General features: G+C 31.6%; 2 protein-coding genes across 3 annotated transcripts; both read right to left on the bottom strand.

Moving 5' to 3' along the window:
- Positions 1-2,107: 2,107 nt before the first annotated feature.
- Positions 2,108-7,864, bottom strand: LOC134726465 (uncharacterized). The gene is made up of 5 exons (XM_063590872.1): positions 7,837-7,864; positions 5,373-5,666; positions 4,369-4,440; positions 3,345-3,414; positions 2,108-2,831 (listed from the first exon to the last, which is right to left on the bottom strand). Exons 1-5 carry the CDS (start codon positions 7,862-7,864, stop codon positions 2,423-2,425), a joined length of 873 nt encoding a protein of 290 aa, XP_063446942.1. The 3' UTR covers positions 2,108-2,422.
- A 2,876-nt stretch (positions 7,865-10,740) lies between these two features.
- LOC134725195 (uncharacterized) lies at positions 10,741-17,719 on the bottom strand. Of its 2 annotated transcripts, XM_063588829.1 has the most exons (6): positions 17,237-17,719; positions 15,653-15,892; positions 14,746-14,829; positions 13,717-13,788; positions 12,473-12,548; positions 10,741-11,736 (listed from the first exon to the last, which is right to left on the bottom strand). In XM_063588829.1, the coding sequence occupies exons 1-6, from the start codon at positions 17,292-17,294 to the stop codon at positions 11,106-11,108; spliced, it is 1,161 nt and encodes a 386-aa protein (XP_063444899.1). In that variant the 5' UTR covers positions 17,295-17,719; the 3' UTR covers positions 10,741-11,105. The 2 variants fall into 2 exon arrangements, with proteins under 2 accessions (XP_063444899.1, XP_063444900.1); XM_063588830.1 differs by lacking the exon at positions 14,746-14,829 and having other exon boundaries at positions 10,746-11,736; positions 17,237-17,712.
- Positions 17,720-19,004: the final 1,285 nt, after the last annotated feature.

The following is a 19,004-nucleotide window of genomic DNA, read 5'->3' as shown; positions in this document are numbered from 1 at the left end:
TGTTTATATAGATTAGTCCGTTGGTTTTCCCGTTTGAATGGTTTTACACTAGTAATTTTGGGGCCCTTTATAGCTTGTTGTTCGGTGTGAGCCAAGGCTCCGTGTTGAAGGCCGTACTTTAACCTATAATGGTTTACTTTTTAAATTGTTATTTGGATGGAGAGTTGTCTCATTGGCACTCACACCCCATCTTCCTATATCTAAGACACACAAAGCCAGAGGTTCCTGACTTGTGACCAGAGCACACATTAAACATGTTTTGCTCAACCCTCTCCTTTACCTCTAGTGTAGTCTAAACTTTTCAATATTCATCTCATTTGCATTCTTGTCTTTCGACTCTTTTTGCTGTCCTCTGTAATGCTGATTAAAATATCAAAATATTGGATGTCTGTTTTCGAAATACCCTATTTAGATGGACGTACAACTATATATCTATGAGCCTTCGTCATGTCCATAGTATTAAAGTTCGTTCGATTTGCAATCATTTATACAAATCGAACTGGAAATTTATTTTTAATTTTAGGAAATATAAAAACAGTTTGATTCATCCCTTTCTTAAACGATTTTTTCTTTTTGACTAGATAGTGTGACTTTGAATATTATTTAACTTATTTTATTGATTTTGAATTCAATTAAAAAGAGTGTATCCAAACAGATTTAGGTAACCAGTTAAATATAGCTTATTGCTGATCAAAAGTAGACTTCTAGTTGGTTTATTCAGCCTTTATTAGACTTCTAATTGGTTTATTCAGCCTTTATTAGACTTCTAATTGGTTTATTCAGCATTTATAATGCTATGTATATCAGCTGTATATAGTAACATGTTTTTGTATGTCACTTTAAGTCACATAGTCAATCGAACATTTGATTATCAATATACTTTTACTTGTGAAATGTTTGAATTTAACCGTTTCGGTTGAAGGCTAATCAAGAAGCAATCAACGTTTGTAGTTAAAAATCGTACGGTGACCTATTATTTTTATTATTTCTATGTAATTTGTTATACGATATTCGATAATAGCAGGTACATAATTTCAATTCTGTGATGTGCCCAAGATAAGAGTGGGAACTATAGGAGATGATTACATATAACTGTTAACAATTCCGTAATATTAAGTGCACACTTTAACATGTGTACATATTTTCTGTGAAGTTTCAAAGATCTTGGTTAAAAACTGGGGAGTGAAGATAACACACAACTTCAATCATTGCTAATAAAATAACTAAGTTACAATGTCTAGAAAATAAATTGCTTTGTTTCTGTGACGTTTTAAAGAATCTGGATTGACAAATGTCGAAGTTTATTAGTTAATTCATTTAAATTTTTTCGCGCCGGTCCGCCCATTTAAGTGGTCGTTACGTCATCACCATAATATAAACTGATTTTGAAATTCGTCTAACCTAGACGATATGAACTATCGCTTAAATGACTGCAGATATCATTAAGAATATATTTCAACGGGGGTTTTGTTTCAGCAAAACAAAGTTAATTAAACAGTAATGTACCTGTGATCAAAAGTCATAAATAAATTGAGAACAAACAAATTTGCGTCACACAAAAAACGAGAGAAACGCATCAACTGTAAGAGGAAAACAAAAGTACAACGGGAACACTGCAGTGCAACAAAAGCAAAGGTCATAATATATAGAATCGAACTATTTCATGTATTTGATAACTACTGCGGCCATATTTCCGACTTGGTACAGGACATTTTAAGAAAAAATGGTGAATTGAACCTGGATTACTGGCTAATCAAACCTGCTTTATAACAAAAACATATTAATCCCTAAAACTAGAAGTACGAAACTAGGATAAGCGCTTTAGTCGTAAGTCGGGAGTGTCTTGAATGGTGGGTCATAGGCTTGTATGCCTGATTTTTTTTATTGGAATTCTTTGCAAGTTATATGTTTGAGATTTGGTGATTCAGACATATGTTTATTGTTGAAAATTATATGTTTTTTGATTATTAGTGTCTATATGTTGTTTTATGATTTATATAGACTACACAGATGAACACTGTATTTCAATAAAAATAATGTCCAAGAACAGAACAATTAATTTACACAAAATATGGAAAAAATCAAAATAGAAAAGATCACAAGTAACTTCACTTTATATTTAATGGTCAATTAAAATGTACTCCGTTTATAGTATTGGCCTATATTATAAGTTTCCTTGGAAGCATGTACTCTCACGAAGTATCTAAGTTTTTATTTTTGCTTCTATCAACGACTGTTTTATTTGGATCAAGAACCGAACAGTCCTTCGTCTGGTTATAGCCTTATTCTATTCCAAAACTGTGGCATTTCTAATTTGAGCTTCTTTCATAGTATCTATGTCCTTTGGATCAAGAATAAAGTACCGTTGTTTAACTGACAAATATATTTTAGCTAGAATCATCGTTTGACTGTTTCGATATTTTTAACTAGAATCATCGCGTGCTGTTAAGTTTGTTTCAAATTCTGCATAATCATAATGTTTGTCTCCAGTTTTTCCAAGAATTGATGTTGAACCATTGTCTTTTTGTTGAACTTCTTCATATGTCGCATTAGTTATTGCCGATTGTCTATTCTGGTCAAGAGAATCATACACGGTCATATAAGAATGCGGTTCGTTAGTATGGTATTCGATTGCACACTGTGGAGAATTTTCCAATTCTCCATAATTATGACCATCTGTTTCATTTCCAAGTGTGGCATAGTAATGATTGTCTTTTTGAATAGCAGAAGCGTTTGAGTTAATGTAAGAAACAATTTGATCCCCTGTATAATCTTGTTCGTCAACTTCATTTTCATTTGGAACTTTCCTTGCAAAACAGGAAAAAGAGAAACTAAAATGTAAAATGATATTGTAAAGAATATGTTTTTGCTTTTTGCTGTTGAATACCGGTTTCATACCAGTGAGAGGTTTAGCTAGCTATAAAACAATGAATTTCCGATTAGATTTTTTCTTAAGAGTTCGGTATTTTTGTTATTTTACTTTTTTCTTTATACAAAGCGCTGACTTTTTTTATGACATACATTGATTAAAATTAAGCCTTTTAGTTAATTGTAATTAATGATATATTTCGATTAATGATAATTTAAATAAATGGCATCACTTCAAAAGCTGATAACAAAAAACTAATATTTCTGAAAATTGAGATTTAAATTAATTTTTTTTTTAAATGCATTTAACTTGTAGTAAATGACTTTAAAATAATATTGCAACCTCAATTCCAAATAGTGTAACTTAGACCAATTTACGTAGTTTTAATTGATTGCTTTTTTGTAAAATATCTATAAACTGAAGATCAAATCAAACTTAGATTGAATCTTTAAAAAAAAGTCAGCTGAATACGTACCGTCTAAGTATGAAGATAACAACTACCAAAGCAATGAAACCAAAACCAGTTACAATACCTGCAACCAAACCTGAAAAAAGATAGTACTACTATTTACTTCAATATCCTAAAGGTCTTTTACGTTTGCATGCTGGTAAATAATAAATATATAAGTGCAAAATGTGTATTTTTAAAGTAAGTAAGCTGACCTCTAAATATCTTCTGGGTTATCGTGTCGTTTAGGGTACTGCCCCCATTGATGTGTGCCCCTTGTAGTGTGTTGTATTATAGATACTTCCTGTTATCCGTTATCATGTATATTATATGCTTAAAACTACTAAATTTGCTTTGGTGTTTAATGGAAAGCTAGTATACTGTGGTATCTTGAAGTGTCTTGAGTATCAATTGGCAGTTCTTTGATGCCGCAATATTTATTATTCTAATCTTTAATAGTGTGTCATACGCATTTCGTAGTTAATTTCAGGAAGTACACCACTAATTCATGGTCATATTGCTTTCTATGTTAAATTCCTCCATTTCAAGCAAGCACACCTCTTTCATTTTTAGTTCAAATAAAGTGGCAATCATTGCATGTCAAAGTAACACGTTATGGTGTCTTGTACTGAAAAAATCAGCATACCTTTAATTGCATATAAGAAATAACTGGTTCCCGAAACTTCGGATGTACCAAACAGGTATTTCAGATCTGACAAACAGACAAAATGTACCCTCTTTTTAAAATTTGGTGCAGTTTTTTTCATATTTAAAATTAAAAGTCCAAAAGTGTTCTACAATGATCACTAGTTCTTCAGCTTTCATTTGATGCCAAAAATACCTAAATATCCTACATATTTTGAAAGTTACACTCATGCGTAGGAACTATTTTGCGTTAAATATGTAATACTTTCTGGTATGTGCTTTCTGACCGGGCCCGAATTAGTGGTTTTACAGCTTCAAGTATTCAATTTTCTTTCCATATACTCTGTTTCGTAGTTTAATTTACCTAGAAAATGGAATCAGAAGACTGGTTTATACATGTACTTACCTGCTATGCTTTTGTTGCTATCCACTTTTGAAGGAGTAGATGTGGATTGATTTATGTAGTTTGTTGTCATACCTGAAATAACGTATCAGACATTCTTGATATACATAATATGTTAATATCAGAATAAAAGTAAAATTTTAACCACAAATATACTGTACTCTGAGGAAAGTTCAAAACAAAAGGCCATAATCAAATGGCAAAATCAAAAGCTTAAACACATCAAACGAATGGATAGCAACTGTCATATTCATGACTTGGTACAGATATTTTGTCAAATAGAAAATGGTGGATTAAACCTGGTTTTAAAGCTAACTTAACTTTTCACTTGTTTGACAGTCGCATATAATTCCATTATATTGACAATGATGGGTGAACGAGAAAAAAAAAACAGACATAACAGGTAAAAAGGTAAAAAAAACATAGGGATACAGCAGTCAACATTTTGTTATAAATTTAATCACTATGAAAACAAACAATCAAAGAAGCACAAAAAGGCATATAGACAAAGCATATTTGCAAAAATGAAAGACAAGAATACAAAAAAAAATCCATAGAACAATAACGCTATGGTATGATGTATAAGTACAGAGCAACGTCAAGTTTATATCACCAAAAACAGACTAAACACAAAAAGCAATATCATGTATTTCATCCAAGGGACATCTCACGAATGCAAAATATATTTCACTTTGTCAGATTAAAGATTTCTTCAATGCCAAATTAAAGCAGTGCACGTAAAATGTATAAAATTGTTGCTTAAACACTTTTAAGTCATATTAACTATTCGAGATCTAGTCGATATATAGCATGCTAAGTTTAGTTGAATGTCTCGTTTTTATAGATTCTCTATCACAGGTAAACATATCTCTGTAAAGTACAGCTCAAGCAACCTTTATTGGTATAAAATTTTCTTCGTACGTTTTTTATGCTTAAATTTTTCATCAAATCAAACATTAAGGCAGTCAAAATAGTATTTTACTGATGTTAACAACTATGTTATTTACCTTCGACACACCTGTAAGTCACATTTAGGTATTTGTATGTACCAGGGCAAGGATCTCCATCTTTATTCGAAGAATCTGGTAAACATATTTGGTTGTAATCACATTTACTCGCTACACGGTTGGTATCTGTCCTTTTACACGAATAGGACACGCTAGATTTAACACTTGGGTGAGGACACACAATGGAGTCTGTTCTACCATAAACGGCATCTTCAATTATGATGATTTGTGATGGAGAACAGGTAAGCGTTGGACTTCTGGCACCTTCACATAGAATGTAATTCAGATCTGAAAAAAATGATAAGATACAATTCGATAACAGAACATTGATTTAATTCATGCCGTAAAAACCCTTCTTTTTCTTTTGCGTTCTGGTACTTGGTATTTTTCCAATGGTAATGCATTTTGTGGTTTCTGTTGAGTGTATGCGTAATTAAGACAGTATATTGCGAGGTTCATTACAAATTTGGAACGGACGTACGTGTTGTTAGTATATTCAAGTTGTTTTGAGTTCGCTTTCCTTTCCTTCCCCTTCTTTAAATTGTGGTAACATTCTGAATATTTGCAACTTATATAGCAAAATATATCCAAAAATTGTTTGAAGTATGACGGCTACGATGTACAATAGGTATAAATCATGTCTATTTTATATCTTGAATGTTTAAAGGATATTTTCATTTAACCAGTTCTAATTTAAAACTATTATATTAGAAATTATTTGATTTCTTTAACAAGTAATTTGAAAAATTAAAAGAGCTTTTATTTAGCTACGATTATGACAATGAATTATATAATTCTAACATTCACAAAATAAGCGGGAAATTGAAATAATAATGCACCAACAGCAGCCAGTTGGATTCATTTTTTTTTTAAATGATCTAAGAAAAGAAGGCCGATGTATTTTTGTCAGTTTGCATGCAACCTTTTATACACTAAGTTGACGATTGGATGCACTTTGGTTCAGCATGTTCATTATCCAATAGAATAGAATTGCAGAAGTGAAAACAAGGGAGATTTTCCTACGTCGTTGGTTCAAGTAAGGTCACACAAACCTGAGGTTTAAACGATATACCTATTTGCTTGTTAAATAACTATAACTAGTAATATGGAAAAGATCATGATTAAAAATTAAATAAGAATGTATGGTATGATTGATTGCCATTGAGTCAACTATTCGGTAGTTTTTCCAGTTGTAATAACTCCAAATAGAAACAGTGACATTTTGATACTTTACCAGCAGTGTACATACAGTACCAGACCCAGGACATAAACTACTTCAATATAGCATACAAAAATATACAAAAGCAGTATCTTTAGAAAATGTCAAAAGATTAACGTCAAAAAGAACAAACATAGATTTTAAAAGAGGGACGAAAGACACCAAAGGGACAGTCAAACTCGTAAATCTAAAACAAACTGACAACGCCATGGCTAAAAATGAAAAAGACAAACAGAAAAACAATAGTACACATGACACAACATAGAAAACTAAAGAATAAACAACACGAACCCCAATTTTAACAATTGAATTAATTAACTACACGGACATGTAAAGTGTTGAATAGACGTATTAACAAATTGTCACAATACCACTTTGAATTTGATTTATTTCTAATTCTCATTTGTCCACATCTTGGTTATAATATCATAAAAATTTATTGCTTCTCCTGTTTGATTTATTGATACCTTTATCAAAAGGCAACAATAGTTCTGTTCATACCTTTCCTATCGATCACTTTTATCAAGAATGAATAAAATTACAAAAACAAATCAAACCATAAATGTCCTCGAAAGAACAACACTTAAATTAAAAGGTTATTTAAAGCAGTGAAAATCGTTTGTAATATATTGAGGGATTCTTTAATGATAAAATTAATGGTTGTTTTTTGGTATAGAAACAATGAAATCACAGCGATGAAACATAAACATCTTTTGAATATAAGTTGGGTTTATTTCTATGTGATTACATCCATAATGCAAACTATGTCATAGATCTAGGTTATATGATATCTGTAAATAGCTAGGTAATGCCGAATAGTAAAATCAGGATTTTAGTTGACGGCGAGACGACACAGTCTGAAGCGACAAATGAAGGGTTAATTATTGCACTGTGCGTAGTATCAACAATTATAGATGATATCATATTGTCACGCTAGGTCTCTTTTGTTACAAACTAAAATTACCCTATGTTATTAAAATATTTAAATATTCATAATTCATTGGTGCATGCATTCAGTAATAACTATACAACATTCAGTCTAGTAAGTGCGAAAAAGGCCTAGTAATTAATTTAGGGAGAATTTCGAACAAGTAAAACTAACAAATAAGCAAAACGAATTACGTTCAATTATTTTAATTTGATTGTATTTTTAAAACAAATAACCTAGATTACATATGCCGTTCCTTTGTCACCATTTATTTGAGACCTATCGTGTTAACTCTTTAAACTACTAAAATGACATACCTGTATCAGCATTATTTTGGCCTGACATCTGTCTAACTAGACACAAGAAACAGCAACAGACAACACACCCGGAAGGATAAAGCATTGTTCCTTTCATTGTCCGTAGAATCAAAAATAAGCTGATATCGTAGGGTCACGCTAGGTCAACTAAAATTACTTATGTTATTATAAAGTTATATCTGTATTTCGTTGGTTCATTGAGTCATAACAATTTAACACTTTAATCTAGTTAAGTGCCGAGAAAGGCCTAAAGGGGAATACACACAGTTGACAATAAGGGTAACTAATTATCAAAAAAATTGTGGCATGTGTGAATTAAACGCATTTGTTTCCCTGTTTTACTTTTACTTAAAATAATTGAATAAATTTATAAATAAATAAGTTTTATTACCTGAGCTTACCTGAGTTTACCTGTCAAATAAATGCGCGCAGTAATGTACCAGTTTTCCTGTATGAAAAGTAACTTATATATGTCGTTTGTTTATGTGCTGCATATTTGTTTTTCGTTCATTTTTTTTTTACATATATAAGGCCGTTGGTTTTCTCGTTTGAATTGTTTTACTTTGTCTTATCGGGGATTTTATAGCTGACTATGGGGTATGGGCTTTGCTCATTGTTGAAGACCGTACGGTGACCCAGTTATAGTTGTTAATGTTTGGGTCATTTTGTGGATAGTTGTCTCATTGGCAATCATACCACATCTTCTTTTTTATATACAACCCAGTTTGTATCTGGCTTAAACAGTCTTGTCATGTCTTCTTTTTTTTATATTAACTGCAGGTGGTTTTTACTCGTGCTGTTTGAATAGAGTAGAATGTGTCCCCGTGTCTGTAGTGAATGCCCTTGTATTTTTACAGTTTCGGGTTTGGTTTTGTTTGTCTGTTAGAGGACTGCCTTAATTCATATTCCATTATAGTGTCATTTTTTTTTCTCTTGTGGAAAATTGTCTCATTGACAATCATACAACATATTCTTTTTTTATATTGTGCATTTATCTGTGATGTGTCTTAGTCTTTGGATTGCTTTGAATGTCACCAGTTTGCTATTTTTACCTCTGCAATTCTGATCAAAATCTTGAATCACATAGAAGGTTGATATAAATTATATTAACTTGAACATTCTCAACTTCACATCTTTGTGCCGCCATCTTAAAAAGTTGTCTAGCTAAAGGAGTCAGTACGATTTGCGATCATAAATTGATTTAAGGAAATACGAGGGCAAAATCATTGACCACATTCTTTAACTATTTTTCTTTTCAACATCATACCAGGCGTAAACATGTATTCACGAATAGTTATTTTTCAGAAGGGGCGATTTTTGAAAATAGGGCAGGTGCAACATTTTTAAATTGATATTTATTATTATACTTTTTATCCTAAACAAATGAATATGGTAAATCATTTGGGTCGGAAAATGCCACCACAAAATCCAAGACTATAGGTAGAGAGAATACAAATAATGTGAATAAAAATAACCCTGATCCAATGCTTCTTCTAAAATAGTTCATTGTCAACTAAAAGCATTCTATTTTACTATAATTTCCGTTTTAGAATAGTATTCGAATGTCTGTATAAAATATCCACTGATTGGTTAAAATTTGTTTTTTTGGAAGGCATTGAATATCTGCATCAAAAATAACTATGGTCAAAATAAAATTCGGCTGACTGGTTGAAATGTAACCTCAACTGACAGCTGGCAGATACATGAAGAATGAAATACGAGTATTTAAGCCATCGCTTAAAAAGTAAAACGAACCAAATAAAACACCTACGTATATAATGGTGAGAACCTTTGTTCTATCCAATATGGTATATGACATAGTTTATGTAATATATATATTTTTGTCCACCGAACTATCATGATTTTATGATGCCTTATATGCAAGTATTGGTACTAAAAACACGTAGTATAATACCATGTCTACGCTGAGTACGCTTTATGTTAGGAAAAGTACTAATGATTATATTAAAGCTGTCAAATGTACCCAGGTTCAATTTTTATCAATCTTTTTTTTTAATGAAAATTGACGAAGCTGAACCTGCACTTCCATCATGGCAGCATAATTTGCAGTCATGAGAAAGGTAAACGATAATTCAACTCTAAGCATTACTTTCATTTTTTTACATAAATAAGGCCGTTAGTTTTCTCACTTGAATTGTTTTACATTGTCTTATCGGGGACTTTTATAGCTGACTATATGCGGTATGGGCTTTGCTCATTGATGAAGGCCGTACGGTGACCTATAATTGTTAAAGCTTGTGTCATTTTGGTCTTTTGTGGATAGTTGTCTCATTGGCAATCATACCACATCTTCTTTTTTATATTGAATCAATAGAAACTTTTAGATATACAAAAAAAATCTAAATGATTGGATACTTTTTCCCTATGAAGTTAACCTGGATCACTACCGTTTGATTAAGTTTATATTAGGTACCTTAATAAAAAAAAATAATTAGAAAAAATGCTCAATTATTTATCTATATATTCTAGTTGATTCACGCTTGAGAGTTATCTCTTTTTCTAACATAGAATAACTGACATTAAAATGTATTTGGCATACAACAGTTACAATGAATATTCTTTTACAATCCCGCAAACGTTCTTTCCTTATTTACATCGTACATGGTTTCCACAGCGAGTTAGCCTCGTCTTTTAAATTATTTCGGGGTATGTGGGAGAATTCTTTAACCGTCTATTTATACGTAAAGAATGTATCTAATTTTCCAGAAAAGTTGCCCATATAGTACATTAATGATTTTACGTTGATCTGTTTCCTTTCGTTCCGAGTTAAGCTATGCTAAGCTTTTCGTTGGATTTTCTATACATAATTTAGATAAAACGCATACGCAGACAGTCATAGTTTGGAAAATTTTGAAAAATCAAATGAAACACATGAAAAGTTAAACGGGTATATTATAGTTCGAATTTCATACAGCAATTGAGAAAATAAATGAATTGCAGTCTTTAGTTTTTCTGTTTATCTGGGTTTTTTTTAACATGGCGTTGTCAAGTTTATTTTCGACTTATGAGTTTGAATGTCCCTATGGTATCTTTTGCCTCTCTGTGATTTGTTTCTATCTAGTTATCAGATGCACAAATGAATTTAAACAAAAATGTAAGTTCAGTGAACAAAACTTTTATTTTTCCATGAAAATAATAGAATCAACATTACGCGTGAATACAAATATCTTTATTGCTGATATTTAATAATTGAATAGTTTGCTTAAACTTTTGACCAAACAATCGCTTGTCTTTGTAAGCATGTTCTCTCAAGAATTATCCAAATTTTTAATTGTGCTTCTGTCAAAGCCTGTTTCTTTTGGGTCAAGTACAAAGTAGTCCTTTGTCTGACTAGAATAGGATTCTTTCCCAGAACTGTGATATTTATGATTTTCGTACGTAATTTCTTTTGGATCAAGTATAAAGTATTCGTGTGGCTCACTCGATATATTTGAATTAGTACTATCTTGTGAATTTGTAATGCTTGAAGCAAACTCAGCATAATCGTAATGTTTGTCTCCATTTTTTCCAAGAATTTTGGTTGAACCTTTCTCTTTTTGTTGGACTTCCTCGTATGTGGCATTAGTCAATGACGATTGTTTATTCTGATCAAGAGAATCATATACGGTCATATAAGAATGTGGTTCGTTAGTATGGTATTCGATTTGACTTTGTGGAGGTTCAATATTATAGTATTCACTTTCTCTTTGCGGTGAATTTCTCGTTTCTTTGTAGTAATGAGTATCTCTTTCATTTCCAAGTGTGGTATAGTTTTTATTATTTCCTTGAATATTAGAAGCGTTTGAATTAGTGTAAGCTTCATTTTGATTTCCTGTATAATTTTCTTCATCATTTTTGTTTTCGTAGGGCACCTTCCTTGCAAAACAATACAACGAGAAACTAAAATATAAAATGACATTTTTTTAAATGCATTATAGATTTGCTGTAAAAAGTTATTATAATATACTATTTGAGCACTATATTATTTTACAACCAATCTTTGATATTCGGTCGGTTTTTTGTTTGTTTTATGAATAGGTGAATTAAGTAATAATAATAAAAAAGGTTGATTTATCATCATTTATAGTAAAGAAATTCGATAAGGGAAGAGAAAAGAAATTTGACATGTTAGTTCAATATAGCCCGTTTACTAATACTATAGTTAAATACCAATCAAAAAGCTGACAACACAACCACATGTATATAAAGTATCATTTGAAATTTGTTTAAAAATATAATCTTTATAAATAAAAATGCAACCTTGTCGTAAATGACTTTAAAAATATGTATTCAGCCAAATTTCGCAAATGACATAACTTTTGTATTATGTATTATGTATTATATGTTCTCATGCACACCTTATATTTATATATACTATATATCTCTTGTGAAATTCTTATATTGGTGTAAAATTGTGTATATGTATCTTATAAGCTGTATTGCTTTCGGAATAAAGTATTATTATTGTAGGAGCAAACGAAATCCAAACTGAACGATTTTTAAAAGGTTCAGTTGTTCGCTCGATCGGTGTTTGAAATTAAAAAAGCACTTTCAAAAATGCTATTCAAACACATTTTCAAATATATAAAAGAATATGAATTTGGGAATATAACCAGTCCATAGCATCAATACGTACCGTTTAAGTATGAAGGTTAAAACTAGTAAAGCAACAGCAACGAAACCAACACCTGCTATAATGCCTCCTACCAGTCCTGAAAAAACATACTATGTAAATGTTAATGAATGTATAAGTGTGCACTATATTGTGAGGAAATCTTTGTTTTGTTGAAGTCCGTATGTTGACTTTCAGATATATTTGTTTTGTTGAAGTCCGTATGTTGACTTTCAGATATCTTTTGAGTAATTGTGTCGTTGGGTTGCTGTTCTATTGACATGTGCACCACATATCATTTTCTGCATACCTGGTACATCAATATAATTTGTTCATAAATGCAGAAGTCGATTTTTGCCAACTTAGTACTTTTTTTGGTTTATCCTTTTTGGTCTGAGCGTTACTGTTGATACTTTTACAAAGGAAATGCGAATTTATCGCAAAATCCTGTTACCTATCATAAGTTTACATAATACTTGTTTCAATGTTCAATGGAAAATTTTAGAAATAGTGGTAAGGTGGCCTTCAGTGTCGTTATTCGGAGCACCCCTCGAGAGCTGCCAGGGTACAGTAGCAGTTCTTTCATGCTGCATTTATGTTTTGTTTCATGATAGCCTTTGTTTGCTTTTTGGCCTTGAATGTTTGTCCCTAATATTTTATTAACTGTGCTTTTGCATTCAGATATCGCCGATCAAATTTGTTCGTTCATAGTGTATTAATTTACGTTTTTTTGATTGAGTTAAGCCTGCCAATTGATAATTTATCGTGTGGTTTTCTATGTTGTGATGTTATGCTATTGTTTCAGAAGAAGGGAGAAGGTTTGGATCCATTAAAACGTTTAATCCCGCTGCAAATGTTTGGACCTGTCCTAAGTCAGGAATCTGATGTACAGTAGTTGTCGTTTGTTTATGTTATTTATACGTGTTTCTCGTTTTTTTATATAGATTAGACAGTTGGTTTTCCCGTTTGAATAGTTTTACACTAGTAATTGTGGGGCCCTTTATAGCTTGTTGTTCGGTGTGAGCCAAGGCTCCGTGTTGAAGGCCGTACATTGACCTATAATTGTTTACTTTTTATAAATTGTTATTTGGATGGAGAGTTGTCTCATTGGCACTCACACCACATCTTCCTATATCTATTTGATATAGCATCATAAGTAACTTCCTCGGTTTTTTCATGAGAATCTTTACAATATCCAGTATTTGTTTGCATACTCTTATATCGTACTATAAGGTTGCATGCTGAGACTGGTTTATACATATACTAACCTGCTGTGTTTTTGTTGCTACCCATCTTCATTGGCCTCGATGTGGATTGGTTGGCATGTTTTGTTGTCATACCTGAAGAAAATTGTTGACATTCTTGATGTAAATATTCTATATTATATCATGTATTTTCTTGGCATAGCATAGCACATGAAGTAATTGGACGATAAGTTAGCAAAGGATTCACCAAGCCAGTTTTATGTATCTCAACATGTTAGGTTCACACAGCTCTATTTTGGATTGGAATGTATCAAGGGTTACTAGAGTTTTGTAAAAAATGAGATGTAATTTTTGCAATATATTAACCGACGAGTATAAAAATTTAAGCGGGAGTGCATATTCTTCATACGGAAATGAGGTTGCTTTCCAGTTTCAAAAAGTCAAAAAAAAACACCGCACTCTCAAGAAGATTAATTTGAAAACAGAGAGTCCTTTAACAAATTGCAAAACCAAAAGCTCAAATACATCAAACACATCAAACGTATCGAGAACAACTGTTATATACCTGACTTGGTACAGTGTCACGCAGTTCCTTATGTAGAAAATGGTGGATTAAACCTGGATTTATAGCTAGTTAACTTTCTCACTAGTCGCATAAAATTCCATAACATTATGAGCAAAACAAACATATAAGCGTTTGTAGCGTTATGGCAATCGACAATAATTAACTACAAGTATATGTTCTTTTTGTTGACAGTCGCTTTTGAAGGTGTCATCCTTATAAATATTGATACTTTTCTTACATTTTTTAATGAAATTTATTTGCATTTAGAATATTTTGAAATGTATTTGAATGTATACTTTTCATATTTTCATTTCAAGGACCGACGAATACGATTTGTCCATTTTTTCTAAAGTTAGAAGAAATAGAATTGATCATATTTTCAAAATATATTTTTTCATCTGTAGCTGCTTACATGTTAAGACCAGAAGAACATTAAATCATAACGGTTGAACGAATCTATTTGATACACTAACAGTGAAACGGTTAAATAGAAAAATGACGCGTTGTAGCTTGATAATTACAAGTACCTGGCAGTGTTGTTATTTTAGTGGGACTTGAAGATTCTGTTGAAAATTCGTCCGTTTCTGTTGAAGACGCGGGTGAAGATAAAGCTGTGGAGTAATATATAGCCATCCATTTGTTATTCGTATATCAAGTAAAGATAGTTTCAGCACAACTATATTTTTCAAAATTTGATATAATACATAAAACGGGTTGCTGACTAGTCATTTGAAAAATATATATAACTATGAGAATATTTACTTAATTTCGACATCTTGGCCTAAAATGAATTTGGTAATTCTTTTCTGTCCCTTGTTCAAATAGCTTCTTATGTTTCTTCGAATTTATACATCCCTGTTTTTCCCCATTGTATGCATTTTCCGTTCCCGTTGATAGTAAATCAAGAAAAGCACTTTGGAAACACGAAATTTATAAGAAATTCAAATCAAGCTCTTCCTTTATTTAAAAAAAACTATATAGTATAATTTATCACAATAAACTTCGTCCTTTTTTGAGATTTTAGTGATGTAATTCGTTATTCTTTATGTTTGAGTGACTAAGAATGAATAAAAACATTTAAAATATATAGTTATCCAAAAGATATTTTGTTGAACATATATTTGTGATACATACACCCCCCCCCCCCCCCCCCCCCCTTTGCTCAGCTATGTGTTATTTATATACTGTCGCATCATGCCATTGTTTTAGTTGGCAATACATGTGTTGCTTATTCAATTAGTTTGCCCATCATGAAATTAATGTTTCACTCGATCAAAAGAAAAAAGAGTTCAGCTTAAACAACATGCTTTCATGAAATTGAAAATCAACAACCCATCCGATAATATACTAGTGTATACATTTCTTAGTCACAAATGTTACCGATGCCACCTACTAGTATTTAAAAAGATAATTGCTCAATTCTAGGATACTTACTTGTTGCTCTACTGTAGCAAGCTATAAAGTCCGCTCTGCATCCTTTATTTACCCATATTGTGTTGGTAGTGTACCCATAGGTAACATTGAATGTACAACCTTCATTACTTTCATTAGACCCTTTTTCATCTTCGACAGTCACAGAAGTGATGAAGTTATCATCTGGTACTGAATTAATTTTACAGGACTTGTATCTACCATTTTTGCTTTCGCATTTCTTCTTGACACACTGTTGGGTTTCTATATAAGATAAAACAAATATAATAAACGACGAAGTAGCTACACTGCACATTAGGACAGAATAAAAGGTAAGAATAACAGTAAGTTAAAATACATATAGAACCCACAAGTACATAAACTTTTCTAGTATATATTATATATGTATATATTTTTATACACTTGATATTTTGTGGTCATTTGCGATGTTTATATACTGAGGGGGGAGGGGGTTGGAGGGGTCCTGATCCCGAAATTCCGGGGTCCCGAGTTTGAAACAAAAATATATCCCGCACTTATATACACCCGATCCCGACGTCCCGAAAAGGTCCTGCCCCATATACTCGTTGTACTAGATAAATGCTCTCATTAAGCCCCTCTTTGCCTTAAGTAAAAAAAATTCTGCAAGGATTAAGCATGAGTACACATAATATTGGTCATAATCAAGTCAGAAATGGAAGAATTAGAAACCCATGTATCACACGCATTTATGTTTTTGAACTTGAAGAGATTAGTTTACATGTTGAAAGAATGGGTGCTTATTTCTTAAATAATAAAAAAAAAATCAAAGGCAATGGTAGTGATTTTAATTAGAGGCAACTAGATGTTGATCTCTATCGTTGGGGACATCAAAAGATTTTGAACAAGTTATTCAAAGTAAAATATAATTCAAGTTTACGGTAGTTTTTTTAATGCTCATTTGGAAATATTTTTTTACCAGAAGAACATGAATCAAAACTATTTAACCCGACTTATTATTATGTTTGGAGCCTGTAATTCTGATTTCATTGTCACTTTTACGTGTACTAATACATAATTCTAGAAGAAAAGGAAATAACTAGAGACAACATAGCATTGTAGATCACCATTGGTTAAATTCAATGTAATATTGCCATGCATGGACATAATTGCATAGTCGGTAATGTTGTCTCGAAAGGGGAGATACAAGTTAATGGACAAGGTCACTATATCAAACCGAAATATTGTCCTCGACATTTTTTCATTTGGAAATAGTTTCTGCAGACAATATTTTATTTGAAATCTTCTACAACGGACAAAATCTCATTGGGAGTATTATTTTATATACATGTAACACCTGTTGCTCAATCTTTAGTTGTCTATTTAGCGTCTCGTGTACACTGTTCTGTGTTATTTGTTCTTTTTCCGTTTTTGCCATGGTGTTGTCAGTTAATTTTCGACTTATATGAGTTTGGAATCTTTGGCCTATCTTAAGGCATTAAGACAATCATAGCCATAGAGCGGAATTATCACGTCACATGATTTAAGTATCTCTTCGTCATGTGACGTCAAATAATCAAAGGAAGCAATTAAATCAAAGACAATAATATGAAAATAATAAAAACTTACGTATTTCTTCACACAAAATCACAGCAATTAGGATAATTGAATATGAATATATCTCCATTCAGTACACACGTCAAATTACAAATGAAATGAGTCACAATAATCAACTATCCGTAACAATACTAAAAGGTGCAAATGTAAACAAACTATAAGTATTTATTGTACCCTTTAACCTAGGATTTTATTTCATCCGTATTTGGTCAGATGTTTGTTTATATTGTTTTAATTGTATATCAATAGGATGTACATGTAATTTAATCGGATAATAAACTTTGTTGACGTTTAATTTTACCGCCTCAATATTATAAAGTCAAACTGTTACGATAACATTCAGGCAGTCCACATAGTGTTATCTATAACTGATAATTTTCCATTTCTCTATGGTGTCAAGCTGTTGAAGCTTGTCTTTTCATTTCAGATGAAAAGGCTATAAGTGCGCGTACATGTATGTGCTAATAACGCCTTTATACTTATGAAAGGTTTTGCTAATTACACATTCATACGGGTATATGACATGTACGTACTTTATAATCCGGTTTCACACTATATTATGTATAAATTAATAAAAAAAAAATTGTCTTAATCCTTTTAAGTGATTTTGTATTTTATCCATGTTAAGTTGATTATGTAATATTACACGTAATAGATTATTTAAAGAGAAGAGAAGCTCGTTAAAATTTAAGGAAATAAAATACGGACTTCGATCTGATATATGTATATGGGTTTCGTATTTGTTTAAGCCACTTGGTTATAAACAATGCCACACTGTATGTACCTATTGAAGCTATTATTTCATAATTGTTTTCTCTGTTAGTAACAAATACTTTATATGTGTTCAAGAGGAAATAATACTACAGAATAGTTCTTCCATTTAAAACTCATATTATTGAGGAACTTCCACAAATACTGTACTTTGCTGTATGTTTGATTTATATTTTTTAACACATTAATCGCTGATATATGCATGTTAACTGAAATTATTGTTTTATTTGGCATCTTAATTAGTGATTGATAGAGCAATAAAGACATACGTTTTTACAGATTTTCAAGAACTCAGAAGGTGCGTTCGCAATCTAAACCTTGCTAGGTTTGATAGTTTTCCTACGGTAACCCAAGATCGGTGGTTCTTCCTCCGTCAATACAAACTGAAAACCATAAAAATTTATCAATAGTCATGAGAGTGGCGTTAAGCACATATCAAGTCAATCATTCAATTTTACACAACTATTATAATATAAAACAACACGATCATCTGCCGATACTTATATTTAACATTGCACTAGGTACTGTTTTTCTATGACAGTTTGTAACGTATTTAATCTCAATTCATTGAAGTGTACTAACTGATATTTCAATCTTTCTATGACTGTGTATAACACTGCGTATTTACACTCAATTCATTGTATGTTGGATGTGAACTTACTGATATTTTTGTTTAAGATACATGATTTTTAGTTGTTATTTGCTTTGAACTAGCTTCCAGTGACAGCAAGTACTCTCAGATCTGTACATTTTGTCTTGTGTGCATTTGTTTTTTGTTTTAGTGCTTTGTATTTGTCTGAAGTTACAAGCCCTTTTCAGCTGATTTGTATAGTCTGTTCTTACGTTTTCATGTTATACCACTTTCCTTTGTAAGGGGATGATTGGGCACCGACAAACATGTTTATAGTCGGCCTTATTCTATGTGTGTCTGTAATGATTTGGGAGTCTATGGTACTAGTAAGTGGTTTTCTTAAATTGCTGTATGTTGTATATGCTTTTGTTTATTGTT

The sequence above is a fragment of the Mytilus trossulus genome, chromosome 7 (assembly GCF_036588685.1).
Source record: "Mytilus trossulus isolate FHL-02 chromosome 7, PNRI_Mtr1.1.1.hap1, whole genome shotgun sequence".
In the NCBI taxonomy this organism is placed as follows: Eukaryota; Metazoa; Mollusca; class Bivalvia; order Mytilida; family Mytilidae; genus Mytilus; species Mytilus trossulus.
Note: the sequence above shows the minus strand (reverse complement) of the source record. Positions and strands in the feature narration are given on the sequence as shown.

Bases quoted from the DNA above. Each gene is read 5' to 3' on its own strand.
- LOC134726465 (XM_063590872.1), bottom strand. From the start codon at position 7,864: ATGTCAGGCCAAAATAATGCTGATACAG. The intron at 5,667-7,836 runs GTATGTCATTTT...TCTTATCATTTT, and splicing joins CCAAAATAATGCTGATACAG to TTTCAGATCTGAATTACATT. The intron at 4,441-5,372 runs GTAAATAACATA...ACGTTATTTCAG, and splicing joins GACTTACAGGTGTGTCGAAG to GTATGACAACAAACTACATA.
- LOC134725195 (XM_063588829.1), bottom strand. From the start codon at position 17,294: ATGGAGATATATTCATATTCAATTATCCTAATTGCTGTGATTTTGTGT. The intron at 15,893-17,236 runs GTAAGTTTTTAT...TATCTTATATAG, and splicing joins GATTTTGTGTGAAGAAATAC to AAACCCAACAGTGTGTCAAG. The intron at 12,549-13,716 runs GTTAGTATATGT...ATGTTTTTTCAG, and splicing joins TAGCAACAAAAACACAGCAG to GACTGGTAGGAGGCATTATA.